Here is a 22,952-nt window from a genome sequence, read left to right on the forward strand (position 1 = left end):
TTCTATAATTTTAGCTTCATAGTCAGCTGCCATTTTTTGGGCTAGAGTGGCTTTTGTACGCACGCATAACCTGTGTCTTTTCATAAATCTAAAGCACTGAGATGGTGATCTGGTGAAATCTAAAATTCCATTAGCAGTTGCCCATCATTTCGCTTCAAAAATTATCATTTTCGTAGAAACAGATATTCCCATGTTTCGATGATTTGCTACCCAATTTTTCATTTGTACTTCTAATTCTGGCCATTTTTCTAGGTGCAAACGGAATGTTTTCTTGTGTTTACATAGCAGTTTTAATTGTTTCTCTTTTTTTTTTTTTTCACTCATGAACCATTTTTTCTGTTGGTGGACCAAAATGTCTTTCTGCTGCTCTGTTTCCATATTGTTTTGCATAATTTATCACATTTAATTTATAACTCACGTTATATGAAAGTCTTTTTTTGTTTTGCACTCATTTTTCTAATTTTAAGATAAAAATTTTAATGACTTATAAAAAATAATTCAAACGAATCATACAAAAGTGCATATGTTTACACACTAATGACTATTGACGTTCTAAATCGGATAACTTAGGTACCTACCTTCAGTGGCGTACTTACTAATTTTAGTAACATGTTACACAAGTAATTGAATTTCGGTACCAGCTTCGGTACAGTGTAATGATTTGTATTTTAATGTTACCTTCGGACCATAAGACGCACCCCAATTTTCAGTCGATTTTTCTATGTAAAAAGGTGCATCTTATGGTCCAAAAAATATGGTAATTACTTTGAAAGATTGCTAAATGAAACAAGCAGTGACAGCATGGTGGTAGAAACACTCAACAGGAATGCCATTTGGAATATATACACTCGGGTCTCTTTTTATGCGGTGCACGCCCACAGATACGAGACCTTTCGACACTTCTGCGCGTGTCAACAGAAGGAGAATCCATTCCGGTAATAGGGTAATCCAGCGTATCCCAAACTTTTCCTACGATGGAAACACTTCACAAATCCTGAAATTTTCATGGAACACCTTGGTTATTTTGTAATATATTCATTAATAATTAATAGTTAATTTTGCTGATTTTTTAATATTAATTAATAATTGATCATTAATTAATAATTAATTAAATTTGGCTCAATGGAGGAAAAAAGCACCGAAGGAAAGCAATTTCTTTGGAAATGAAAATTGCAATATTAGATCGCTTACCAAAAGGAGAGGGCAATTGGTAAACATTTTAATTTAAGCGAATCTACTATAAAAGCAATTAAAAAGAATGAAGTCGCAATAAGAAAATCTGTCATTTCTGGCACAAAACTAAGTGCCAAATTATCATTGTACTCAAGAGATGGTTTATTAGAAAACATGGAATGAGCGCTCATAATTTGGATTGAAGAATTAACTCAAAGGGGAATTCCTATAAGTGGTTATTTAATTAAAGAAAAAGCTCTTCGGTTTTATGAACAGATGAAGCAATTGGATCCGTCTACTTCCGCTTCCCAGGCTGATAAAGAATTTTCAGCTAGCAAAGAAGGGTAAACCAGGTTTTTAAAAAGGAATGCACTTCATAAACATGAAGATTACAGGCGAGGTTGCAGCAGCAGATGAAGACGCAGCCAAAATTTTTAAGAGAAGTTAGCCCAAATTATTGAAGATGGTGGATATTGTCCCGATCAAGTGTTTAACGCTGATGAAACAGGATTGTTTTAGAAGAAAATGCCTAGTCGAACTTACATCGCAAAGTCTGAGAAAAAAAGCAAGTGAGTTTAAAGCAAGCAAAGATCGAGTAACATTGTTACTTTGTAGCGATGCATCAGGAGATCGGATGTTGAAACCCCTCCTAGTAAATCAATTTCTAAGACCACGTGCTCTAAAAGGCAAAGATCTAAAACTGCTGCCAGTACATTGGATGGCTAATACAAAGGCCTGGGTAACAACTGCTGTATTTACTGCATGGTTCGATAATTGCTTTGTAACAGAAGTGGAAACATACATGAAGCAAAAAGCTCTTGATTTTAAAGTTTTATTAATTGTTGGCAATGCACCAAGTCATCTGCATTTTGGGCATCCAAATGTGCAGGTAGTGTTTTTTCCACCCAATACAACAAGCATTATTCAGCCATTAGATCAAGGCATAATTGCTACTTTTAAAAAAATATTACGTTAAGCACACTTTTCAATTTATATTGAATAAACTAGAAAATGAATCATTAACAGTAACTGACGTTTGGAAAAAATTTTCTATTTTGGACTGCTTAAATCATTTTGCATCTTCTATCGCTGAAATAAGACCACAAAAATGCTTGCTGGAAAGCAGCTTGGACTGGATGTATTGCAAACAGTGCAACGATGACATTATTGAATATTGATTAACTTTAGATATCATCGAATATCCAGAAAACGATAGTGAAGCAGATGAAAAACCTGTCCCCCTCACTGCAAATATAATGCGAGACGGTCTTCAACTGTGCAGTAAATTGGAAAATCATTTTCTTGTTAATGACACAAATTCTGAACAAGCCTTTAAATTCCAACGTGAGCTGAAGACCTGCATGTCTGGATACCGCGAGCTGTATAAAAAATTAGTGAAATCAACATCGCAAAGTTTAATCACTGATTACATTGTCAGATGGAAAAAATCAGCACAGAACGAGAGTGAAGCTAATTCTTTTTGTGAAGAACCATTGCCTTTTACCATACTGATGCACTGACTATCTCTTCTGGTGATGAAAGGGAGTTTGAACCAGTTCGCAAACGTTGCCGAATATTATCTAATAGCGGTGATAATTCTATTGACAAAATGTTAAAAAAAAATTTTTACTTTTCAATAAAATTAAATGAATAAAACTTTAAAACAAGCTTAATCATCATCATCAAATTCCTGACATGCACCCTTAATGGGTGTACAAGATGTGATAGTACTACATGAAAAATTTACATCATTACTAACTTCCTATCTACAATTTTCCTCCAAATCAGTCTGTTACTTGTCAAGACTCCAACATTATCAGATCTTATATTTCTTTTGTCTAAGGCACTTTGTACCGTATCAATCCACCTATATCTTGGTCTTCCTCTGAGTCGTTTTCCTGCCAACCTGGCAGAGAACAATTGTTTTGCTAATCTTTCCTCGCCATTCTGTTTAAGTGACCATACCATCTGAGATTAGCTCTGTTAATGCATTCCTGGATGTTGACAATGGCAAGTTCTTTATTAATATCCTCGTTTTTAATATCATACTGCCATTAATGCCATCTGTTCATGCCTATAATCTTTCTCAGGAATCTCATATCTGTGGTCTCTGGTCTTTGGTCAAGTGTTTTACTTCTGACCCAGCTCTCCGATCCACAAGTTAAAACTGGTTTGAACACTGTCTTGTATACATCTAATTTAGTGTTCCGACTAATTTCTCTCTTATTCCATATGAATTTATTCAATTGACTGCCTACCATACCAGCTTTGTTGTTTCTGTTGTCTATTTCCATATTTAATTTATCATCTTCACTAAAAATCGTGCCTAAGTAGATGAAATGTTTTACTTGTTTCACAGGTTCCCCGTTCACAACACAGTTGACATTTTCAACAATTCTACCTATTTTCATTGTCTTTGTCTTTTTAATGCTGGCCTTCATACCATATCTATTACAACAGTTATTCAGTTTAGTCAGGGAATCTTGCAAACTTGTAGTGGATTTATTTAGAAGTATAATATTGTCTGCATAAAGCAAAGAGCTGACATTAACATCTCCAATTCTGATATCATGTTTAATACCACTTTCCTTCATAATGTGATCCATATAGATAATGAATAACAGAATGGATAATGTATATCTTTGTCTTACACCAGATTTAACATTAAACCATCTTCCTATACTTCCTTCAATTCTAACTGCTGACTTACAACTCAAATAAAGACTAAGTATTGCTTGGTATAATGCCCCATTGACACCATATAACTAAAGTATTGAATAGCTTCTCTCTTGGCACCTTGTCTTATGGATTTTCCAGATCGACAAAACTTAAATACAAATTTTTGTTATATTCCCATTCTTTCTCAAGTATTTGTCGTAAAGTGAAGATCTGATCCTGACAGCCTCTATTTGGCCTGAATCCAGCTTGTTCTTCATCAAGCTTTTCTTCCACAATTCTTCTCAACCGTTTCTCAAGTATACTTGCATAGATCTTGCCAGGAACACTCAGTAGGGAAATACCTCTGTAATTCTCACATTCAGTTTTATTTCCCTTTTTATATATGGATACTATTAGAGTTCTCCTCCAATCATTGGGAATTCGTCCCTCTGTCCAGGCTTTCTGAACTATGCAGTGCAGCCACTGCAAGACTTTTATACCACCATACTTCAGCATTTCTGGTCGAATATCATCTACTCCTGCTGCCTTTCCACATTTCAAGCCTTTGATGGCTTTTTCTACTTCAAATATGGATATGTATTCCTCTGACTGTATGCCTATTGAGTGTTTTTTTACCACTGTGTTCTCACTGCTTGTTTCATTTATCAATGTTTCGAAGTAATTACTCCATACTTCAAGGATATCTTTTTCTCCTGTTTTCATGTCACCTTTATCATCTCTAACTCCTTTTACAGCACTCTTTCCTCCATTTCTAAGCTTCTTCAACAATATCTTACCACCTATTTGATATTTATTTTCTATGTTCTTACCAAAGTCCTCCCAACTTTTGTTTAGCTAGTTTTACACAGTGTTTCACTTTCTTACATTTGTCTCTGTAATCTCAAAGAGCAAAAACTCACTTATTTGTCATGAACTTTTGATATTCTTTTACTTCACTGCCTTTTTAACTTCCTGTGTCCACCATGGAGTTCTGATTTTTCTATTCTTGCAGACAAAATCACCACGCCTCTCTTGCTGACTCAATCAGGGTTTTCTTCAAGGCTTGCCACTGAATCTCCAAGGTTTGGTTCTTGCTCTCAAACTCTTTAATTTTTTCTTCAATAATCTTTGTGTATTTTAGTCTACAGTTCACATCTGAGAGCTGCTCAACTTTTATTCACTTTAAAACTTTCTTACATGTGATTCTTTTCAATATGAAATTCAATTTTATCCTGCTCAATACTAAATAGTGATCGCTTCCAATTTCAAATCCTCTGTACGCTCTGGTATCCTGCACTAGGGAGAAAACATCACTATCAACAATAACATAGTCACTGAGACTTTTCTTATTCCTTGCCTCTTCTCTCCATGTGAATTTGTGGACACTTTTATGTTGGAACATGATGTTAGTAATAACCAGTGTATGTCCTAAGCAGAAAAAAAACAAACTTGGGCATTTTTATTTTCCTGAATTTTCATAAATTTTTTTGTATACGATTTTTGATTTATTTTAATTAAATGCTTCGGTTTTATGCGGTTTTAGAAAATTATGGAACATATCCCTGATTTTTCAACATAAGTTAGGCCTTTCTTGTGTGATTATTTTATATGCAGTTTTGTGTGGAACGTATATACCACATAAAAAAGAGACCCGAGTGTATCTGAACTTGAAGTAGAAAAAACTATCACAAAGTGGAAATGTGGAATTTCTGGTTTGTGATATTTGACTCTCTGACCAAAAGGCCTGCTCAGAGAGTCAAATTCTGAATGATTGGAATTAGAGTGTTCATAGTACTCATCTGTAAAAAGGGAATAAAGCTGAATGTGAGCATTATAGAAGAATTCCTCTATTGAGTATCCCTGGTAAGATTTGTGCAAGTATTCTTGAGAAACAGCTAAGAAAAATTGTGAGGAGAAGCTTGAAGAAGAACAAGCTGAATGCAGGCAGAAAAAAAAACAGATTTTCATTTTAAGACAAATTGTTGAGAAATAATGGGAATGTCATGAGGATCTGTATTGTAGAAAAGGCATGTGACCAGGTGCCAAGAGGAAAACTGTTCAAAACGCTCCACTGTAAATGGGAAGGAGGTACAGGAAGATGGTTTGATGTTACGTGGGGTGTACAACAAGGATGTACATTGTCTCCACTGTTATTGATCATCTGTATGGATTACATTATGAAGGATAGCTGTATTAAACCTGATATCAAAATTGGAGATGTTAATCTTAGCTCTTTAACTTTATGCAGATGATGTTATACTCCTAAATAAATCCAGGACAAGCCTGAACAAATTGAATAACTGGTATGATAAATTTGGTATGAAAATAAGCATTAAAAAGTCAAAGACAATGAAAATAAGTGGAAACATTGAAAACATGTACTGCATCCTGAATGGAAAACCTATGGAACAAATAAAACATTTCAGCTATTTAGGCAATTTTAAATTTGTACCTAAATTAAATTTGTAAACAGCAGAATTAGCAAATCTGGTATAGTAGTAAGTCAGCTGAATATATTTATATGGAATAAGAGAGATAAGTCAAAATGCTAAACATGAAAGATATGAATTCATTCTACTCTAAGAATGAGAAATCATCATTTTTAATTTTATATTCAAGATGTTTTTTTTTTTTTTTGTATTGTTGGTATTGAATATGTTAGATTTTGTTTCTTAACTCTTATTGCAGATTCTGGCTATCCTGCCTATCTTGGTGCTCGTTTAGCTTCTTTCTATGAAAGAGCTGGCCGTGTAAAGTGTCTAGGTAATCCTGAAAGAGAAGGGAGTGTAACTATTGTTGGAGCGTAAGTATTTTTCTTTTTTTTTGATACACATTTATTATTGGACTTTAAATTACTCTAAGTTTATTTGAATATCTCCTTTTTCTGCACTATGCTTTCAATTAAGATTTGGAATGCTAAGCAGGATACTCGTTGCTTATCTCATTCCATATATTCACTGGAGTTGTTGTTTATGTAACTAAGAAGAAATATATAGATTAATTATTATTATTATTATTATTACCACGGGCTACTCCAGGAGTCCTTAGACTCATCGAGGGAGGCCCTAAACATCATGTTCACACAGCTGTTCAACATTCTCACAGTATCTATCATACCTTGCCTTGAACTCGCTCACTGTCATAGCATCCACAACAGACTCTGGCAGCTTATTCCACTCATTTACCACTCTAAAAGTAAAGAACCCAGCTCTAACACCCCTGCTAACCACGCTCTTGCCCAGCTTCCATGGGTGTCCCCTAGTTCTCCCACCACCAGTCCTGATCTCAAAAATATCATCTGAATTAATCCTATAGAATCCTTTTAGCAATTTGAATGTCTCAATCATATCTCCCCTTTTTCGCCTATCAACTAGTTTCTGCAACCCACAAATCTTCAATCTGTTCTCATATGGTGCATTCCATAGACCTGTTATCATCTTAGTCACTCGCCTCTGGATTAACCATGCTACCAGCCAAGACATCTATAGACGTCAAGGTTATCATGGATGTGAAGTGCATATTAAAATTGTAATACCATTGATATTACATTGAAATATTTGATGGATACGAGGCATATGAGGATGCATATTTTATCCATAGTGGCTGGTTACGTGGTTAATGTAGACTGTCACAAGAGTTTTAGTGTTGAAGTTGCCTTCCTTTTCTGGTACTAATATATTATAAGTTCCCATCTTTTGAATGGGATTAAAAAAAATGAATAAAAAATTTCAGATGCTCTCAATTTTTTAGAAGCTGGAGTTAGAACTTATAAAACGGATTGTATGTCGATTGTGGTGGGGAAGAATAAAGAAAGATAGTGATAATAATCTCGGTATTCTAATTTTTTTTCTGTCTTAGGAAGTCAGAATAACTGCTCATAGAGTAGTTGTTGTTGTTGTTGCAAATGTCGCTGAAGATCATTCCAGTTCAATTAAGGACCAAAAGAAGTATTGAAAAATCATCTCCTTGTTAGTTTTCAGCAGGCTACTTAAACTTAATTGTTTGGCCTGCTTCTGGTGAAACAATTTTTTTATATAATGCACAAGTTCTTGGTGGATGGTAATAGCATTTGTAGTGTGTCATGTAGAAGTCATGTATGGCCATTGCCATTTGCACATATATTTTACACTTGGAATATATGAACCATACTTAAATCTGCAAGAACCCCACAAGTATTGTTTGTTTCTCTAAGTTATGATAAGAGGAAGCTTATATAAATATGTTAGTCCTAGCTCTTAGTTTAGAATTGCTTGTTGGGACACATACTAGTTTCTTATCAGAAGATTTCTTCCCAAGTTTTCCTGCCTGTCTTCTATTGCTGATTTTCATACCACATTTCTTACAGAATTTACTTAATTCAGCTGAAGACTTGAGGGTGATTTATTTATAAGTGGTAACATTATTTGAATAGAGTAAACAATTAAGCTTAATATACCTTATTAGTATATCATGTTTAATAACACTTACCACCAAATCTAGAACTCAAATAAGCAGTTAACACAAGTAACAGATTTCAGTATTTAGGTTGGGATACAACATTTCACATAGATAACAAATGCATAGAGATTATGGAACTTCTAGATTTCATGTAGAAACAAATTTCAGTTTTTAAGTTTTTAAGCAGTTTGTGGTACTATAAGGTGAATAACAAAAGATAAAACAAGAAAGGAAACAAAATTAAAGTCATGGTAATATCAACAATTTTATATGGTTCAAAAAGATGAATAGAGTGGGGGGCGGCGGGGAATTGGGAAAGATAAAAGTGTAATACAAGTAGCTGAAATGAAATTCCTTAGACTATATATTATTATTTATATGGGTATCTCCATGGAGTTAAGAGTCATTGCAGGAGACCCCAAACTAACCATTTGGGACACTCACAACACCTCTGTAAACCATTCCACTCATTCACTACTTTCCATCAAAGAACCTAGTCTGCACACCCTTACTAACCACACTCTTAGACAACTTCTAGATGTGACCCCTCACCCCTCATGTATTGAAATATTTCTTTTGTTTCAATCTTATAGAATCCCTTTAGTAACTTATCTATCCTCATAGGGAGCATTCCATAGACTTGTCACCAGCTTGGTCACTCATCTCTGAATTTTCTTCCCTTCTTCCTGATCCCCAAAAAACCGAGGTGACCAAAATCTGTGCACAGTAGTCAACATGTAGCCAAATCATAGCCTTATAAAGAGGGATAACCTCCTATTTTTTATTGAAAGTTTATATTCAGTAAATCCAGAGTAATTTAATAAAAAGGTGGCACACCTTTTGCAACTCCTATAGGTAAAGCTGACCTCGGCATTGCTTCTGCCTGGTATCTCCACTTCTGGGCCTGGCTCCCACTGAAGAGACCTCAATAAGGGTCGAAACTAGTCTGGGTAGTGGCCCCCCGCTTAATGCACAACATTATACATATCTGCAAGGAGATGTGTTTTGCATTATGGGAGATACTGAGATAGGAGAGATGTTAGCTTGGTCCACCTTTGCTACGAGTTGCCCAGTGTTGTACTACCTTACCCTAGCCCTGAAGATATTTTCAGGTGCAAACTTTGTTTGCTCACACTTGGATAAAGGATTAAACTAAATTTATTAGAAACTCCTATTTTTTACTTGTCAGTGTGTTCAACATCCAAGTAATCCTCTGAGCTATTTTTCAACTCTTGCAATATATCCTCTGAATTTCAAATCTCTGTTCACCATCACTCCCAGATCCCTAGCCTCATCAATTTCCTGTAATCCAGTACCATCAATATGATACAAAGTATGTAATCTTTTCATGCTAAAGTATACTATCTTACATTTTCCAACATTAAATTGACAACTGTTGCTCTTTGTCCACACTGCCAATTTATTTAAATCATCCTGCAGCATATCTGCATCACCTTTATCAACTATTGCCTTCCTTGCATTTCTGAATATAAGCTCTAACCAACTTTTACAAAATCTTCACTGCCACCACTCCTGAGATACCGATTAGTCGATAGTTGGATACATCGGTCTTTGCACTACCCTTGTGCAATGGAACTATCATGCATTCTTTTCATTCCTGCAGAATCTTCCCTGTTCTGAGATTCAAGTATACAGCCTGGTCAAAAGAATAGCCAGTTCATCTGAATACTCTTTTATCACCCTTTCTGGTATCTCATCGTCCACTATTATCGAATTCTTATTCAGTTGTGCAACAGTTCTAATACCTCCTCATACACTTGAGTTTCTTCATCCAGTGAAGAGGTAGCAGCGAGCTCAATGTTGCATAACACCAGGTGGATAGCTTTTAACAAAATGGACACTCATTAGTTGGACAACCTCTTCTGCATCTGTAACCTTCACACCATCTGCAACAGTTATTATTTCATATTAATTATTTCTTTTACTTGCAACATATCGATAGAATTCTTGTGGATTTAGCATGCAGAGCCAGTGTCTTTTCATACTTAGACTTTGTTTTCAATACAACAACTGACTATTTTATTCTGCTGCTTATAATTTTCATAACGGACATCATCCTTATGCTCACAGTATTTCTTCCACATCATCCTTTTCTCACGAATCTGTTGCTTAATAAAATTACACATCCATTTGAATCCTGCCCTATTTATTCTTCGAACTCTCGAGACACATTCTGATATCTCATCATTTAAGTATTGTTTAAATGCTTCCCATGCACTGTCAATATTTTTCCTATCCGTCAACCAATCCCATTCCACCGAACTCAGTATACTCTTCAGTTGGTCATAATTTCCTGCTTTGTAGTTCAGCATGTAACCTTTTTTGAATGGAACATTCATAAACCTAGTCATTCCTAAGTCAGTACTGCATGATCACTATCACCAACCGGAGGGAGAATAGTTATGTCTTTGGTATATTTGTTATATTTATTATCAAATTATATTTGTATAGTTGAGAAAGCAACTCAACTTTAATTCTTTTAAAGACCTTCTTACATACTGTTCTTTTCAGTGTGATGTTCATTTTTATCTTACTTAAGGCAGCAGAAAATAAATAGCATATCACATTTGACTTGACATCTAAGAACCCCAGTTTCATGCTCTGCTTACATTGCAGCTTCAAACAGCTTCCGAAAGACCATCACTAAACCAAATTCAACTATGAGAGGGACAAGTGCTGAAAACTTGGTTCTTACCTCAGACGATAATTGAACCTTCTTGTCTCTCACCAGGGTTATTTGGTGCATCTTCTGCCCTTCCACTTCACCAGTTCTTTTCTTATTTCCAAATATTGCTACCATAATCTATCCCCAAAATTAAGTTGACCCTCCTCTATATAATTTTTTGGATGCCTCACGGGTGCCTCTTCTGATCTTTTTTTTTCAGGAAACATTAAAAGAATCCCTAAGTGCTGTAATAATTGGTGCTGTTCTTTCTTCCTCCATTGTGCTCCAGAATTAATGCATTCTTTGTTATCTTTATAAGTTATTATTTAGTTGACAGCATGGAAGAATGTCTATATTTAACCCATTAAACAAACAAAAAAAACTGGCTATCAAGAACTGCCTTTATAATTGCTGTTACATCTTTACTCTTGATCATCATTCGGCTCCTTTACAACCTGGTGACCAATTAGTAACCATCAATAATTGATTTTGCCACTCAATCCACAATTCATTCCCAAGCCAACATTTGAAGTTGGTTAGGAGATACTTTTGATTTTGATCTTATGGTTTGTGACCTTTGGCCACAAGCCATAATATTTATAAAAGTATATATAGATTCCATAGACGAGCAGCCAAAGGACCTATGAGCACATTAGTGCTGTCACTGAGCCAGGTTTTCACTAAAGCATCATTTATAAGTGTCACTTGATTTGAAAAACAGCCTAAAATTTTCCATGCTATTTTGTAATTTAAATTATAAAAGAAAAATTGAAAATAAGCAAAGAGAGTTTTGCTTTCTCAGCAATGAAATAAACACCCTTCCTCAGCCACTAAACAACCAACATAAATGTATATAATTCCATGGAAACTGAAAAGTGGAATGCACTTCCATTTCTTGGAAGTTTCTTATTTATCTATTTATTATTTTTTTTAATGTTGGGGCCCATACATGAGAAGATGGTTGATCAGCCTACAGCACATCATTAATACTGTGTATGGGAAGAGCTTTGAGAAAGGAGGAATTTGTTCACATCTGAATTTGAAGGTCTGTGCATTGTATTCATTGGGAAGCATGTGGGATGGGAGGCTGTTCCAGTATACAGCAGCAGGAATGAAGGATGAGAAAGAGAAAATTGTTCTATGAGTATGGAATGGAGTTGGATTCTGAAGGGGTGTTGGGTGGCAACTACACTTATTTCAATGGATTTTGTAGAAAGAGGATAAAATATTGATGACAATTCTGATGAACAGTTACCATAGAAATATTTATAGAAGATGCATGCAGTAGATACTAAATACCTGTGCAAGAGTGGTTGAGTGAGTTTATAAGAGATGAGTCATTTATCAGTCTAATTGCACTCTTCTGTATTGCATTGAGAATTTTTAGGAAGCTCTAGGGGTGCACCATCCCAGATGTGAGCAATACTCAATGGATGGGCAAATTTTTGATTTATGCAGGATTAATAGCTGTTCAGAGGTAATGTCTTCAGTGAAAGAGGCATCCTAATTTTTTGGATGCTGAGGAGGCAATGGTTATAATGCCGCTTATGCCAGGAGAATCTTGATGTCGAAGTAATCCCAAGGAGAGAGAGATCATCTTGCTGAAATATTTGGGTGTTGTCAAAGGTAAGACTGGGAGAATATGGGTCTTTTTTTTTGAGGTGGGGGGAAATAAGGCAGAACTGTATTTAAATAATAAAGCATTGAAATCGACAAGGTTATCCAAGCCACATTGAGGAATGGTTTGGAGATCAGAATTTTGGTTTGCAGGTGACATAGATGAGCAGATCTCCTGTTGAACATCATTGGTGGAATCCACACTAAAAATCAAAAAAAAAAAAAAATCAGCTAACACCTTTTTATTCCCGTATATAGGGAGTAGGCGAGGCCATTTTTAGCCCTATCTAACTTTTGGAGACTGAGTGGGCAGTTAAATCTCCACTGGTACCCAATCAGAGATATCTGGCCCAAGGCTATCACTAATTAAGTGGCATGTAGTGAAGAGAGATGGCTCAACAAGTGCCGCCATCTCATGGTCCCTAACCCTAACACTCGTATTTAATGTCTGAAATAATGTGGGTTCTACGGTCGATTTTCTTGAGTTTACGGGATGATAAACCCGAGTTTCCAGGAGGAAAACCCGCTTGCCCATGCCAGAGATAGACTAACTCTGGAACCGGTCAAAAAAAGGCTTAGAAAAATTTCCTCTTGTCACAGACTAGACTCGAAATCAAGTCTTCCTTCGTGCGGCCAAGGGCTGTGGTTTACAAACGCCACATCCACTGAGCTACACAGGCTCTTGGAATCCATACTAGTGATTGTTTATTAGTTGAGTGCTTTCAAGGTAGCATAGGAGTTGTGTATTGATGGTTCTCTCCATTACTTTAAAGAAGACTGAGGTGAGAGAGATTGGGTGGTAGTTTGATGCTAAAGATTTGTCACCTTTTTGGGAATAGTTTGGGAAGGGGTTAATTCCCATGGTGTAGTGTAGATGCCAGTAGAGACCATAAAGAGGTGACATGGAATAGGAGTCAGCTATGGATCACAAAACTTCAGGACAACTGGAGGAATGCAGCAGGGGCCATGGGCATTTTTGGGGATAGACAGGATTTTTCTGATCATTTTCTGGTGAAAGATAAGTGGTGGCATTTGGTGTTTGAAATGGTTAGGGGACACTTACCAAAATCATCTATGCAGGTATTTGAGGAAAAGGACACAGTTTGATAATCATCAAACTGTGTCTTTTTTTTTTTTTCACTTCTTGATCCTCTTCCCATAATCTTTCCTTCTAAAACTGCTAGTGTTCTCTATCCTGCTTATCTCCTCAATACATGTCCTGCCAGTCTCATCATTCTCTGGATCTTTCCTGCAGTGAAGATTTCTGTGTTTTCATTCTCTGCATTTGTCACGTACTCTGTCCATGAGATTTTCAGGGGGCTTCTGTAGCATCACATTTCAAAGGCTTCTATCTGTTGTTTTACTCTCTTCTTGAATACTTCCATATGTGAAAACTGGCCAAACTAATGTTCTTATCATTCTTTTCTCTGTCTCTATACCCACCGAACTTCTGAGCAGATCTTTATATTTCTAGAATGCATCTTTAGCTAGGTCATCCCACTTAATATTCTTATAATGCCAGATGACTCTTAGTTGGAAATGGCTGTGTCTGTTGCTCAGTGAGAGAAGAGATAAGTGCAAGGTTGTGGTCAAAATTACCTGTGGTAGACACAACCTTTCTTTATCTATCAAGATCTGTTTTTACATCATACTGGGAAGATGGAAATTCACACTTAACCATTTAAGCAATTAAGTTCACCAAATTCATATTTGGTCAGTATTTTGGCTCTGAGGGCTACAACTGGTTCGATTAGTTACTGTAAAGGGCTGCAGAGCAAATTTTATCTCTTCAGCACTCATAATTCGTATCCACAGAACAACATCGGTCATCTCCACCATCTGTTTCCTCCCTTCTCTCAATATTTGTCACTGTAATCTTTAGAATTTAGGTCGTAGGTCTCTCTACATGTTACAATGAGCTCTGTTATATGATGCTTTGGAATCCATGGCCAGCTTAATAATTTTAATTAGAGAGTTTAGATGTTAATTCCTCATTTTATTGTCTTCTTATCCCTAAAAGGTTCTTAAAAAGCTGTTTTTTGTCAACAGGATTTTATAACGGTCTTTTTTGCTTTAATATCCATATCTGTAACCCATATTTGAGAGAGAGAGAGAAGAGGACTATATTTAATTTCACTTTTGGTTTTTATTCTTACTTTTTTTTTTTCTGGGAAACATTTTGTTTAGTGGGGTGCTTAAGGGTCGAAGCTATATAACTGAGAGGAGACCTCCACATAGCCTTCAAAGGAATGTGGAGAACCAACCAGGACTTCTGACCTAATGTCCAGTTGTCACCTTCTCATGGTGCACCCTGTTTGGTATCCCAGGATACTGAACGATCAAGGATAGGATGGCAATTTGGGATTAGCCTAAAGCACAAGTAAAATGATGGTCCAGCATGACAGAATTTCATGCTGGCTGGGGCATCACCAGGTTAAACAAGGTCCCCATTGTTTTTGTCAGGGAACGAGGGCAAACAGCATAAAGTCAGCTACTAAAACAAATCCCAGAACACATCCCAACTCAACATCAGCAGTGCTCAAGATTGGTACTATCAACGTAAGAAGCATCAATGGAAAACTAGCAAAAGAATTGGATAAGTAGCAGATTGTCATGATAGGTTTGATGAAACAAAGAAGACAAAAACTGGTGGGATCTTTCTGTGCAACAAATACAAATAATAAAATTCGTTTAATCCTTTTTCCAAGTGTGAGCAAACAAAGTTTGCGCCTGAAAGTATCTTCAGGACTGGGGTAAGGTGGTACAACACCAGGGCAACTCGTTGCAAAGGTGGAGCAAGATACCAACACTCCTATCTCAGTATCTCCTATAATGCAAAACACATCTCCTTGCGGATATGTCTAATGTTATGCATTAAGGGAAGGGCCACTACCCAGACCTTTATTGAGGTCTCTTCAGTGGGAGCCAGGCCCAAGTGGAGATACCAGGCAGAAGCATTGTCATCTCTACCTATAGGAGTTGCCAAATGGTGTGCCACCCTTTTTTAATAAATTACTCTGGACTTAGAGAAAGATGTTGAAAGTTTACTAATGCTTCTGCCTGGTATCTCCACTTGGGCCTGGCTACCACTGAAGAGACCTCAATAAAGGTCGAAACTAGTCTGGGTAGTGGCCCTTCCCTTAATGCATAACATTAGACATATCCACAAGGAGATGTGTTTTGCATTATAGGAGATACTGAGATAGGAGTGTTGGTAGCTTGTACCACCTTACCCCAGTCCTGAAGATACTTTCAGGCGCAAACTTTGTTTGCTCACACTTGGAAAAAGGATTAAACTAATTTTATTTTACTCTAACCAAGTGAAAAATAAACTTTCAACAACAAATACAAAATGTTATATTTAGGCAATAACAATCAGGGAAAACAGGGAGTAGCTATAGTATTCAACACTACTAATCTTATTTAATGGCAGGCAATATCAAGTAGAGTGATGTGGGCAAATATCAGAATAGGAAAGTGGACAATGAGACTTATTTGTGTTATTTCTTATATGGTCATACAGAAGGTTCTACGAAGGAAGAAATGGAGGAATTTTTTCAGGCATTAGAGAGGGTAGTTGGCACAATGAAAAAGGAAAAGTTGGTTCTTGTTGGAGATTGATCTAAACAGCAGAGTAGGAAATGATTATCAGACATATAGAAATGTTTTAGGAAAATTTGGAGAAAAGCGCAAAGCTAATAATAATATACTTGGTTTAATCCTTTATCCAAGTGTAAGCAAACAAGTTTGCATCTGAACTATTTTCAGGACTGAGGCAACCCGTGGTAAAGGTGTATGACTTCATATCACTTGCCTTAGTATCCTATAATGCAAAGCACATATCCTTATGGGTATGTATAATGCTATGCATTATGGGAAGGGTCACTATCCAGACCAGTTTCGACCTTTATTGAGGGCTCATCAGTGGGAGCCAGGCCCAGAGGTGATTACCAAGGTTGAAGTAATGTAGAAGTCATATTTTTACATATGAGTTGCCAAAAGGTGTTACACCTTATTATTAAAATACTCTGGATTACAGATAGTTGTTGAAAGTGTCATTTAATTAGTGATCCACTACCTCAGCATAGCAGCCAAATCAAAACTGTTCACTGTTCAACCATAGTTGAACATGTGGGATCCAAATCCACTGTCTGTGGATTTGGATCCCACAACTGTTTATTTTTAATGACAATCCATCTGCAAAGGGTGGATTGTCATTAATAAGCAGGATTGTAGTTCTCACACAAACAAAAATTTCACTACAGATAAGCATTTATGCTACTGTGGAATCTGAATCCACTGTCTGTTGGTTGGAGAGTGTGAACAGTTTTGATTTGGCTGCTATTTTTAGGATATGTTACTAATTTGATTTTGCCTTGATTGTGTGCTTCTTCATTAATATGCCAGTGTGGCTGAATGGATAGCTCCATACATAATCAGCTACTGTATAATGGCTGTCTTTATTGATCCTTCTGTGGCATTTGTTTTTGAATGGCTTCAGATGGTAAATGATTTTCATTGCCAGTGTCAGATCACTGCTCTGTTTTTTCGAAGGCCTTGAAAAATGTTTGGTTTCTAGAGGTAGGATTCTTGGATTTTCTAACACTTGGTACTTAGTGTACTTTAAGTTTCCAACTTTCCATGAGTTGGGTTACATTAAAACAAAACAAGAAAAAATTGCAATTAATCATATTTGCATAAATTAGTAATGAGAAAAAATAATACTAACCCTCCCTCTCTTTTTAGTGTATCTCCACCTGGTGGTGATTTCTCAGATCCAGTAACATCTGCAACTCTAGGCATTGTACAAGTATTTTGGGGTTTGGACAAGAAACTTGCTCAGAGAAAACATTTTCCATCTATTAATTGGTTGATATCTTACAGTAAATATACTCGTGCACTAGATGAGTTTTATGAGAAAAACTATGGAGAATTTGTGGCCTTGAGAACAAAGGTAGGCTTTGTTTTGAGATATTTCTTCCTCCTATTTTATGCTTGTTGCAGTAATGTAAATATGGAGTAAACATCATTAATGTTAATAGATGCTGTAGCAGTATATGTGATGCTATAATTTTGAAATGTTTCTTGTTATTCTGTTTGTAACAATATATTATACTTGAAAACCTGTAGTAGGAGAGAAAAGCTTATTTTTATCATATACTGCAATGTATCCTCAGAGTAACCCTAAATAAGTATAAATTCTTAGTCTCAACCTTATTTGGTCTGCTATTCTCAAATCTCATCATGTCTAAGGACCTGCTGGAATATAGATTTTACAACCAGTAAACAAATTCTGTTAAAATGGAATTTAATAAACATTTTTGTGTTGGGCAGCCATTTTTTAGGGCCTTTCGAGTCATCAGAATTCAAGGAGAACCGGCCTACCAGTTCGGAACTCGGGGGAGTTGGGCACCGTAGGCATCGTGGTGGTGGAGCCCCCTAGTGTGTGTGTGTGTGTGTGTGTGTGTGTATATATATATTCAAATCTGCATTCAAAATGGAAGAATATAAAGATTAGAATAGACAAGAATATACAAGCTTAGAAATGGGGGAAAGAGTACTGTAAAAGGAATCTGAGATGATAATAGTGACATGGAAACTGAAGATAAAGATATTCTAGATATCTGAAGTAATTACTTTGAAAGATTGCCAAATGAAACAAGCAGTGTCAACACAACGATAGAAAACTTCCAACAGGAATGTAGTCAGGAATACATATCCATACTTGAAGTAGAAAAAGCCACCACAAACCTGAAATTTGGAAAAGCAGCTGGAGTAGATGAAATTCAACCAGAAATGCTCAAATATGGAAGTACAGAAATTTTACAATGGCTGCACTGCATAATTCAGAAGGCCTGGTCAGAGGGTCAAATTCTGGATGATTTTAGTAGAGCTCTCATGGTAGCTATCTGTAAAAATGGAAATAAAACTGAATGTAAGTTTTCCCTACTATGTTCCTGGTAAGACTTATGCAGGTATACTTGAGAATTGGCTAAGAAAAATTGTGGAAGGGAAACTTGGTGAAGGACAAGTTGGATTCAGACCAAATAGAGATTGCCAGGATGAGATTTTCAATTTAAGACAAATAGTTGAGAAATCCTGGGAATATAACAAGGATTTATATTTAAGTTTGGTAGATCTGGAAAAGGCATGACAAGGTACCAAGAGGAAAGCTCTTTCAAATTCTATAGTTATATCGTGTACATGGGACATTATAATAATAAAAAATATATATATATATATATTATAAAAGGACACAGAGGAAGACCATGATGCATGTGGATTGATACAGTAAAAAGTGCCATAAGAAAGAAATATAATATCAGATATAATATGATATCTGATAATGTTAAGAGTCTTGATGGATAACAGATTAATTTTTGGGGGAAATTGTTTATTGAAAGTTAGTAATGGTGTAACTTTTTCATGTAGTACTATCTTAATATCCTCCTGAGGGTATATATCGAAATTTGATGATGAATATACAAGATAGTGGGTTTGTTAAATGTGCAAAACATATGCTGTCTCTGCTGTTATTTATAATGTATTTATAATGTATCATTAAGGAAAATGATGTTAAATTGGATATTCAATATTCAGCTGTATTTAGCTGAATATGGTTTAATATGGTTTTCTTAATTAATTCCTGAGCTTAATATTCAAATAGAGGATTTAAGTTTAGCCGTTATATTTTATGCATATGATGTTATCCTTTTAAACACATCGAATATGAAATTTGACATGATATGAAAATTGGCAATAAAAAAATAAAAGAAAATAGATAGCAAACAAAAGATTCTTCAACTGCACTCACAGTAGAGAGAACATTAGAAAAGCTTATACATTTTAGTTATTTGAGCTCACTTTTCAGTGAATATAGCAAGTTAAATATGGAAAGCATCTACAAAAGCAAAGAGCTGAATTGATTATATAATATTTCAATAAAGGTTTAATATAGCTTTCCTTTATGATGTAATTCATATAAATGATGAATAACAGTGAGACAATATGCAACTTTTCATTTAAAAAGTGGTATATCTGGATTTGTAAGGTGAGTGATTATGGATATTCTGTAGTAGTTAACTTCAGGAATGTGTTAGTAGATAATACCATAAGCACATTAATACCATGAGATTAAACTGCAAGAAAAAGTTGATAATGCTTCTTGGGAATTGATACATCCAACATCAAGTTAAAACTGGCTGTACATCTGTATCCCAAGGTGTGAAATGGATTAGCAAATTAACAGAATAATTGGACAAGCAGTATGGGGAAAAGTCATTATGGAAGAGATTTGTAATGCAGTGAGAAGAGGAAGACTAATTATAGGAGAGCAGGTTAAGATTGATAAGTGGTAGCAAATTATCCATGCGAAAAATACAGTAGAATTATTTAATGAGCACTTTGTTAATGTAGCACTATGCTCATGTATAAATGATACTGTACAAGCTCCAGAAAGGAGACATACGATAGTGATTAGATGTGAATGATTGGCTATGTGCTACTAAGGCTGTGGGATATATTATTATTTAGGAATCTCCAGATGTTCAAGACTGTGGCAACTATAGAGGGATCAAGCTGATGTCACACACATCGAAGATATGGGAAAGAATAATTGAAGGGAGGATACGGCAGGAAACCAAAATTGGTGAGAAGCAGTTTGGATTTATGCCAGGAAGAGGGACAACGGATGCGATATTTGCGCTAAAGCGATTGATGGAGAAATATAGAGAGATGCAAGTGGAGCTGCACATGGTGTTTATAGACCTGGAAAAGGCATACGACAGAGTGGCCAGGCAGGAGGTATGGAGGTGTATGAGGAAGAAGGGGGTGTTGGAGAAGTATGTGAGGTTGGTGAAGAAGATGTATGAGGGAACAGAAACTCAGGTCAGGTCTAGTGTCGGCATGACAGAAGGGTTCCCCATTGTCATAGGGCTACACCAAGGGTCAGTTCTGAGCCCCTACCTCTTTGACCTGGTCATGGATGTACTAGTGGAGGATGTCAAGAAGGAGGCACCATGGAGCATGCTATTTGCCGACGACATTGTTCTATGCGAATCATCCCGAGAGAAGCTTGAAAATACTCTGGAAGAGTGGAGAAAGGTATTGGAGGAGAGAGGCATGAAAATTAACTGGGAGAAGACTGAATATATGTCAACGGGGAGTGACGAGAATATGATCATACGACTTCAGGGTGAAAGGCTAATTTCAGGGAAGAAATTCAAGTACCTTGGGTCGGTCGTCGAGAGGAATGGTGACCTGGATGAGGAAATACAGCACAATAACATGCGGCTGGATGAACTGGAGGAAGATGAGCGGGGTCCTGTGCTACAAGAGAGTGAGTTGTAAGAGGAAAGGAAAGCTCTATAAGATGGTGGTGAGGCTGGCGATGCTTCATGGCACAGAGATGTGGCCTATAACAAAGGCACAGGAGAGGAAGATGGAGGTAGCAGAGATGCGGATGTCGAGATGGATGAGTGGTGTGACAAAGAAGGACAGGATAAGGAATGACTACATCAGAGGGATGGTTAAGGTGAGACCAATTGGCAAGAAGATACAAGAAAGTAGGCTGAGGTGGTTCGAACATGTAGAGAGGAAGGGTGGGGAGTATGTTGGTAAATGAGTGGAGTATATGGAGTTGGAGGGAAGGAGGAAAAGAGGCAGGCCCAAGCTCAGGTGGAGGGATAAGGTGACAGAGGATCTTAGGGAGAAAGGATGGAGTCCGAAGGACGCCCTGGACCGGAGAACTTGGAAGAGGAAGGTTAAAGATCGGTACACCTACCCCGTTTAACATGGGATGAGGCATAGTGAAAGAAGAATCTCCAGAGTCCACAGAATCCCCACAAAGACTACCATTGTTCACATAATATTTGTTATCTCTGTCCTTAAACCTATTCACTGACAAAGCACTCATGACTTTCTCTGGTAATCCATTCCACTAATTCACTACTCCATAAGAAAAAAAATTACTCCTTATTAACCACACTTTTACACAACTTTCAGGGATCACTTCTTATTCTCTCCTATCCCATTATCACATATTGGAAAATTTCTTCAGCAGCTGCTATATAAAATCCCTTTAGTAACTTAGGTTTCTATAATATCCCCTCTTTTCTGCCTGTCAAATACTTCGTAACACACTAACCAGATCTGCACTGTAGTCCAGATGTGGTATCAGAGCTTTATAAGGAGGGATAATAACATCCTCATGTCTACTTGTATGTTCTTCACTATCCAAGTGATCATTTGAGCTATTTTATCCACTTTGGCAATTTTCCCTCTTAACTTCAAATCCCTGTCTACCAATCACTGCCAAATTCCTAGCCTTTTAGGATTTTTTTTGCTTGGTTATTAAGTCAATTATAATGAACAAGAAATTATATTCTTGTTTTAATCCTTTTGCTTATGCTTGGGTACAGTGAAGTATCTATGAAGTATCTTCATGATGGGCTACTTGCATATAGGGGCTGACTGGTTTCAGCCTTTAATGATGTCTCCTCAGTGGAAGCTTCAACCAGGAAGATATCTTCTTCTTCTCTCCCATAGTCCTAAATGGACCGTTGGGTCATTCATGGCTGGTAGATGATGTTCTTTGTTATCCTCCTCCAATCATCTCGGTCTTTTGTTCTTGATGTCAGTTGAGAAAGGGAGGAATTTGTCCATTTTTTGATGTTGTCCGTCCATTTTAATCGAGGTCGGCCTCGATTGGAACGATTTCTTCTAGTGTTTGCTTTGGAATGCCATTAGCCCTCTCCCATGTCCGAATCATTTCATCTGTCTTCTTCTGATGACAGACAGAACATTTTCCCTTTTTTTCCCCATCTATTAAATTAATCAATTTCCAAACATTTTCATTGGTTTCGTGAGCAGTATAGGGAATTCTCAAGAGTCTTCTGTAAGTTTTCATTTCAAAAGACAGGAGTCTCCTCTCATCTTCCCTCAATAAAGTCCTGGCCTCACAACCATACAAGAGGATAGAATTCACCAAAGCATCAATTAGTCTTAGTTTGGTTGCGATTGCTATCTCTCCACAATGGTTTTAACTTTTGTAGGGCCACAGTTGCCTTAGCAATTCGGTATATAATGTCTGTTTTGGAGCGAAGATATACTGAGGGCTAAACAATACAAAAGTTGTATATTTCCCATATACAAGTGGTAAAATTGATGCATCACCATATCTTTAAAATATTCTGGATCAGAGATACTTGCAGGAATTTTTTATTTTTTATTTTTTTTGCTTAGTTATTAAGTTAATTATAGTAGGCAAATTCTTATTTTAATCCTATACCCAAAATATGCAAACAAAATTTGCGTGAGAAGTATCTTCACAACTAAGCTTACTTGTATGTAGAGGCTGTTACATACACCAAAACAAGACAAA

General features: G+C 36.4%; 1 protein-coding gene across 2 annotated transcripts in view; it reads left to right on the forward strand.

The window, feature by feature from the left end:
- Positions 1–22,952, forward strand: part of LOC150094024 (V-type proton ATPase catalytic subunit A) — a 218,379-nt gene that overhangs the window by 111,445 nt on the left and 83,982 nt on the right. For both annotated transcript variants that reach the window (XM_090413195.1, XM_090413197.1), the window contains exons 10-11: positions 6,520–6,634; positions 17,318–17,525. In XM_090413195.1, coding sequence (XP_090269321.1) covers positions 6,520–6,634; positions 17,318–17,525 — 323 coding nt within the window. The remainder of the gene's footprint in view (positions 1–6,519; positions 6,635–17,317; positions 17,526–22,952) is intronic.

Source organism: Typopeltis vanoorti, chromosome 23, assembly GCF_054136105.1.
Source record: "Typopeltis vanoorti isolate ZY-2024b chromosome 23, IOZ_Tvanoo_1.0, whole genome shotgun sequence".
In the NCBI taxonomy this organism is placed as follows: Eukaryota; Metazoa; Arthropoda; class Arachnida; order Uropygi; family Thelyphonidae; genus Typopeltis; species Typopeltis vanoorti.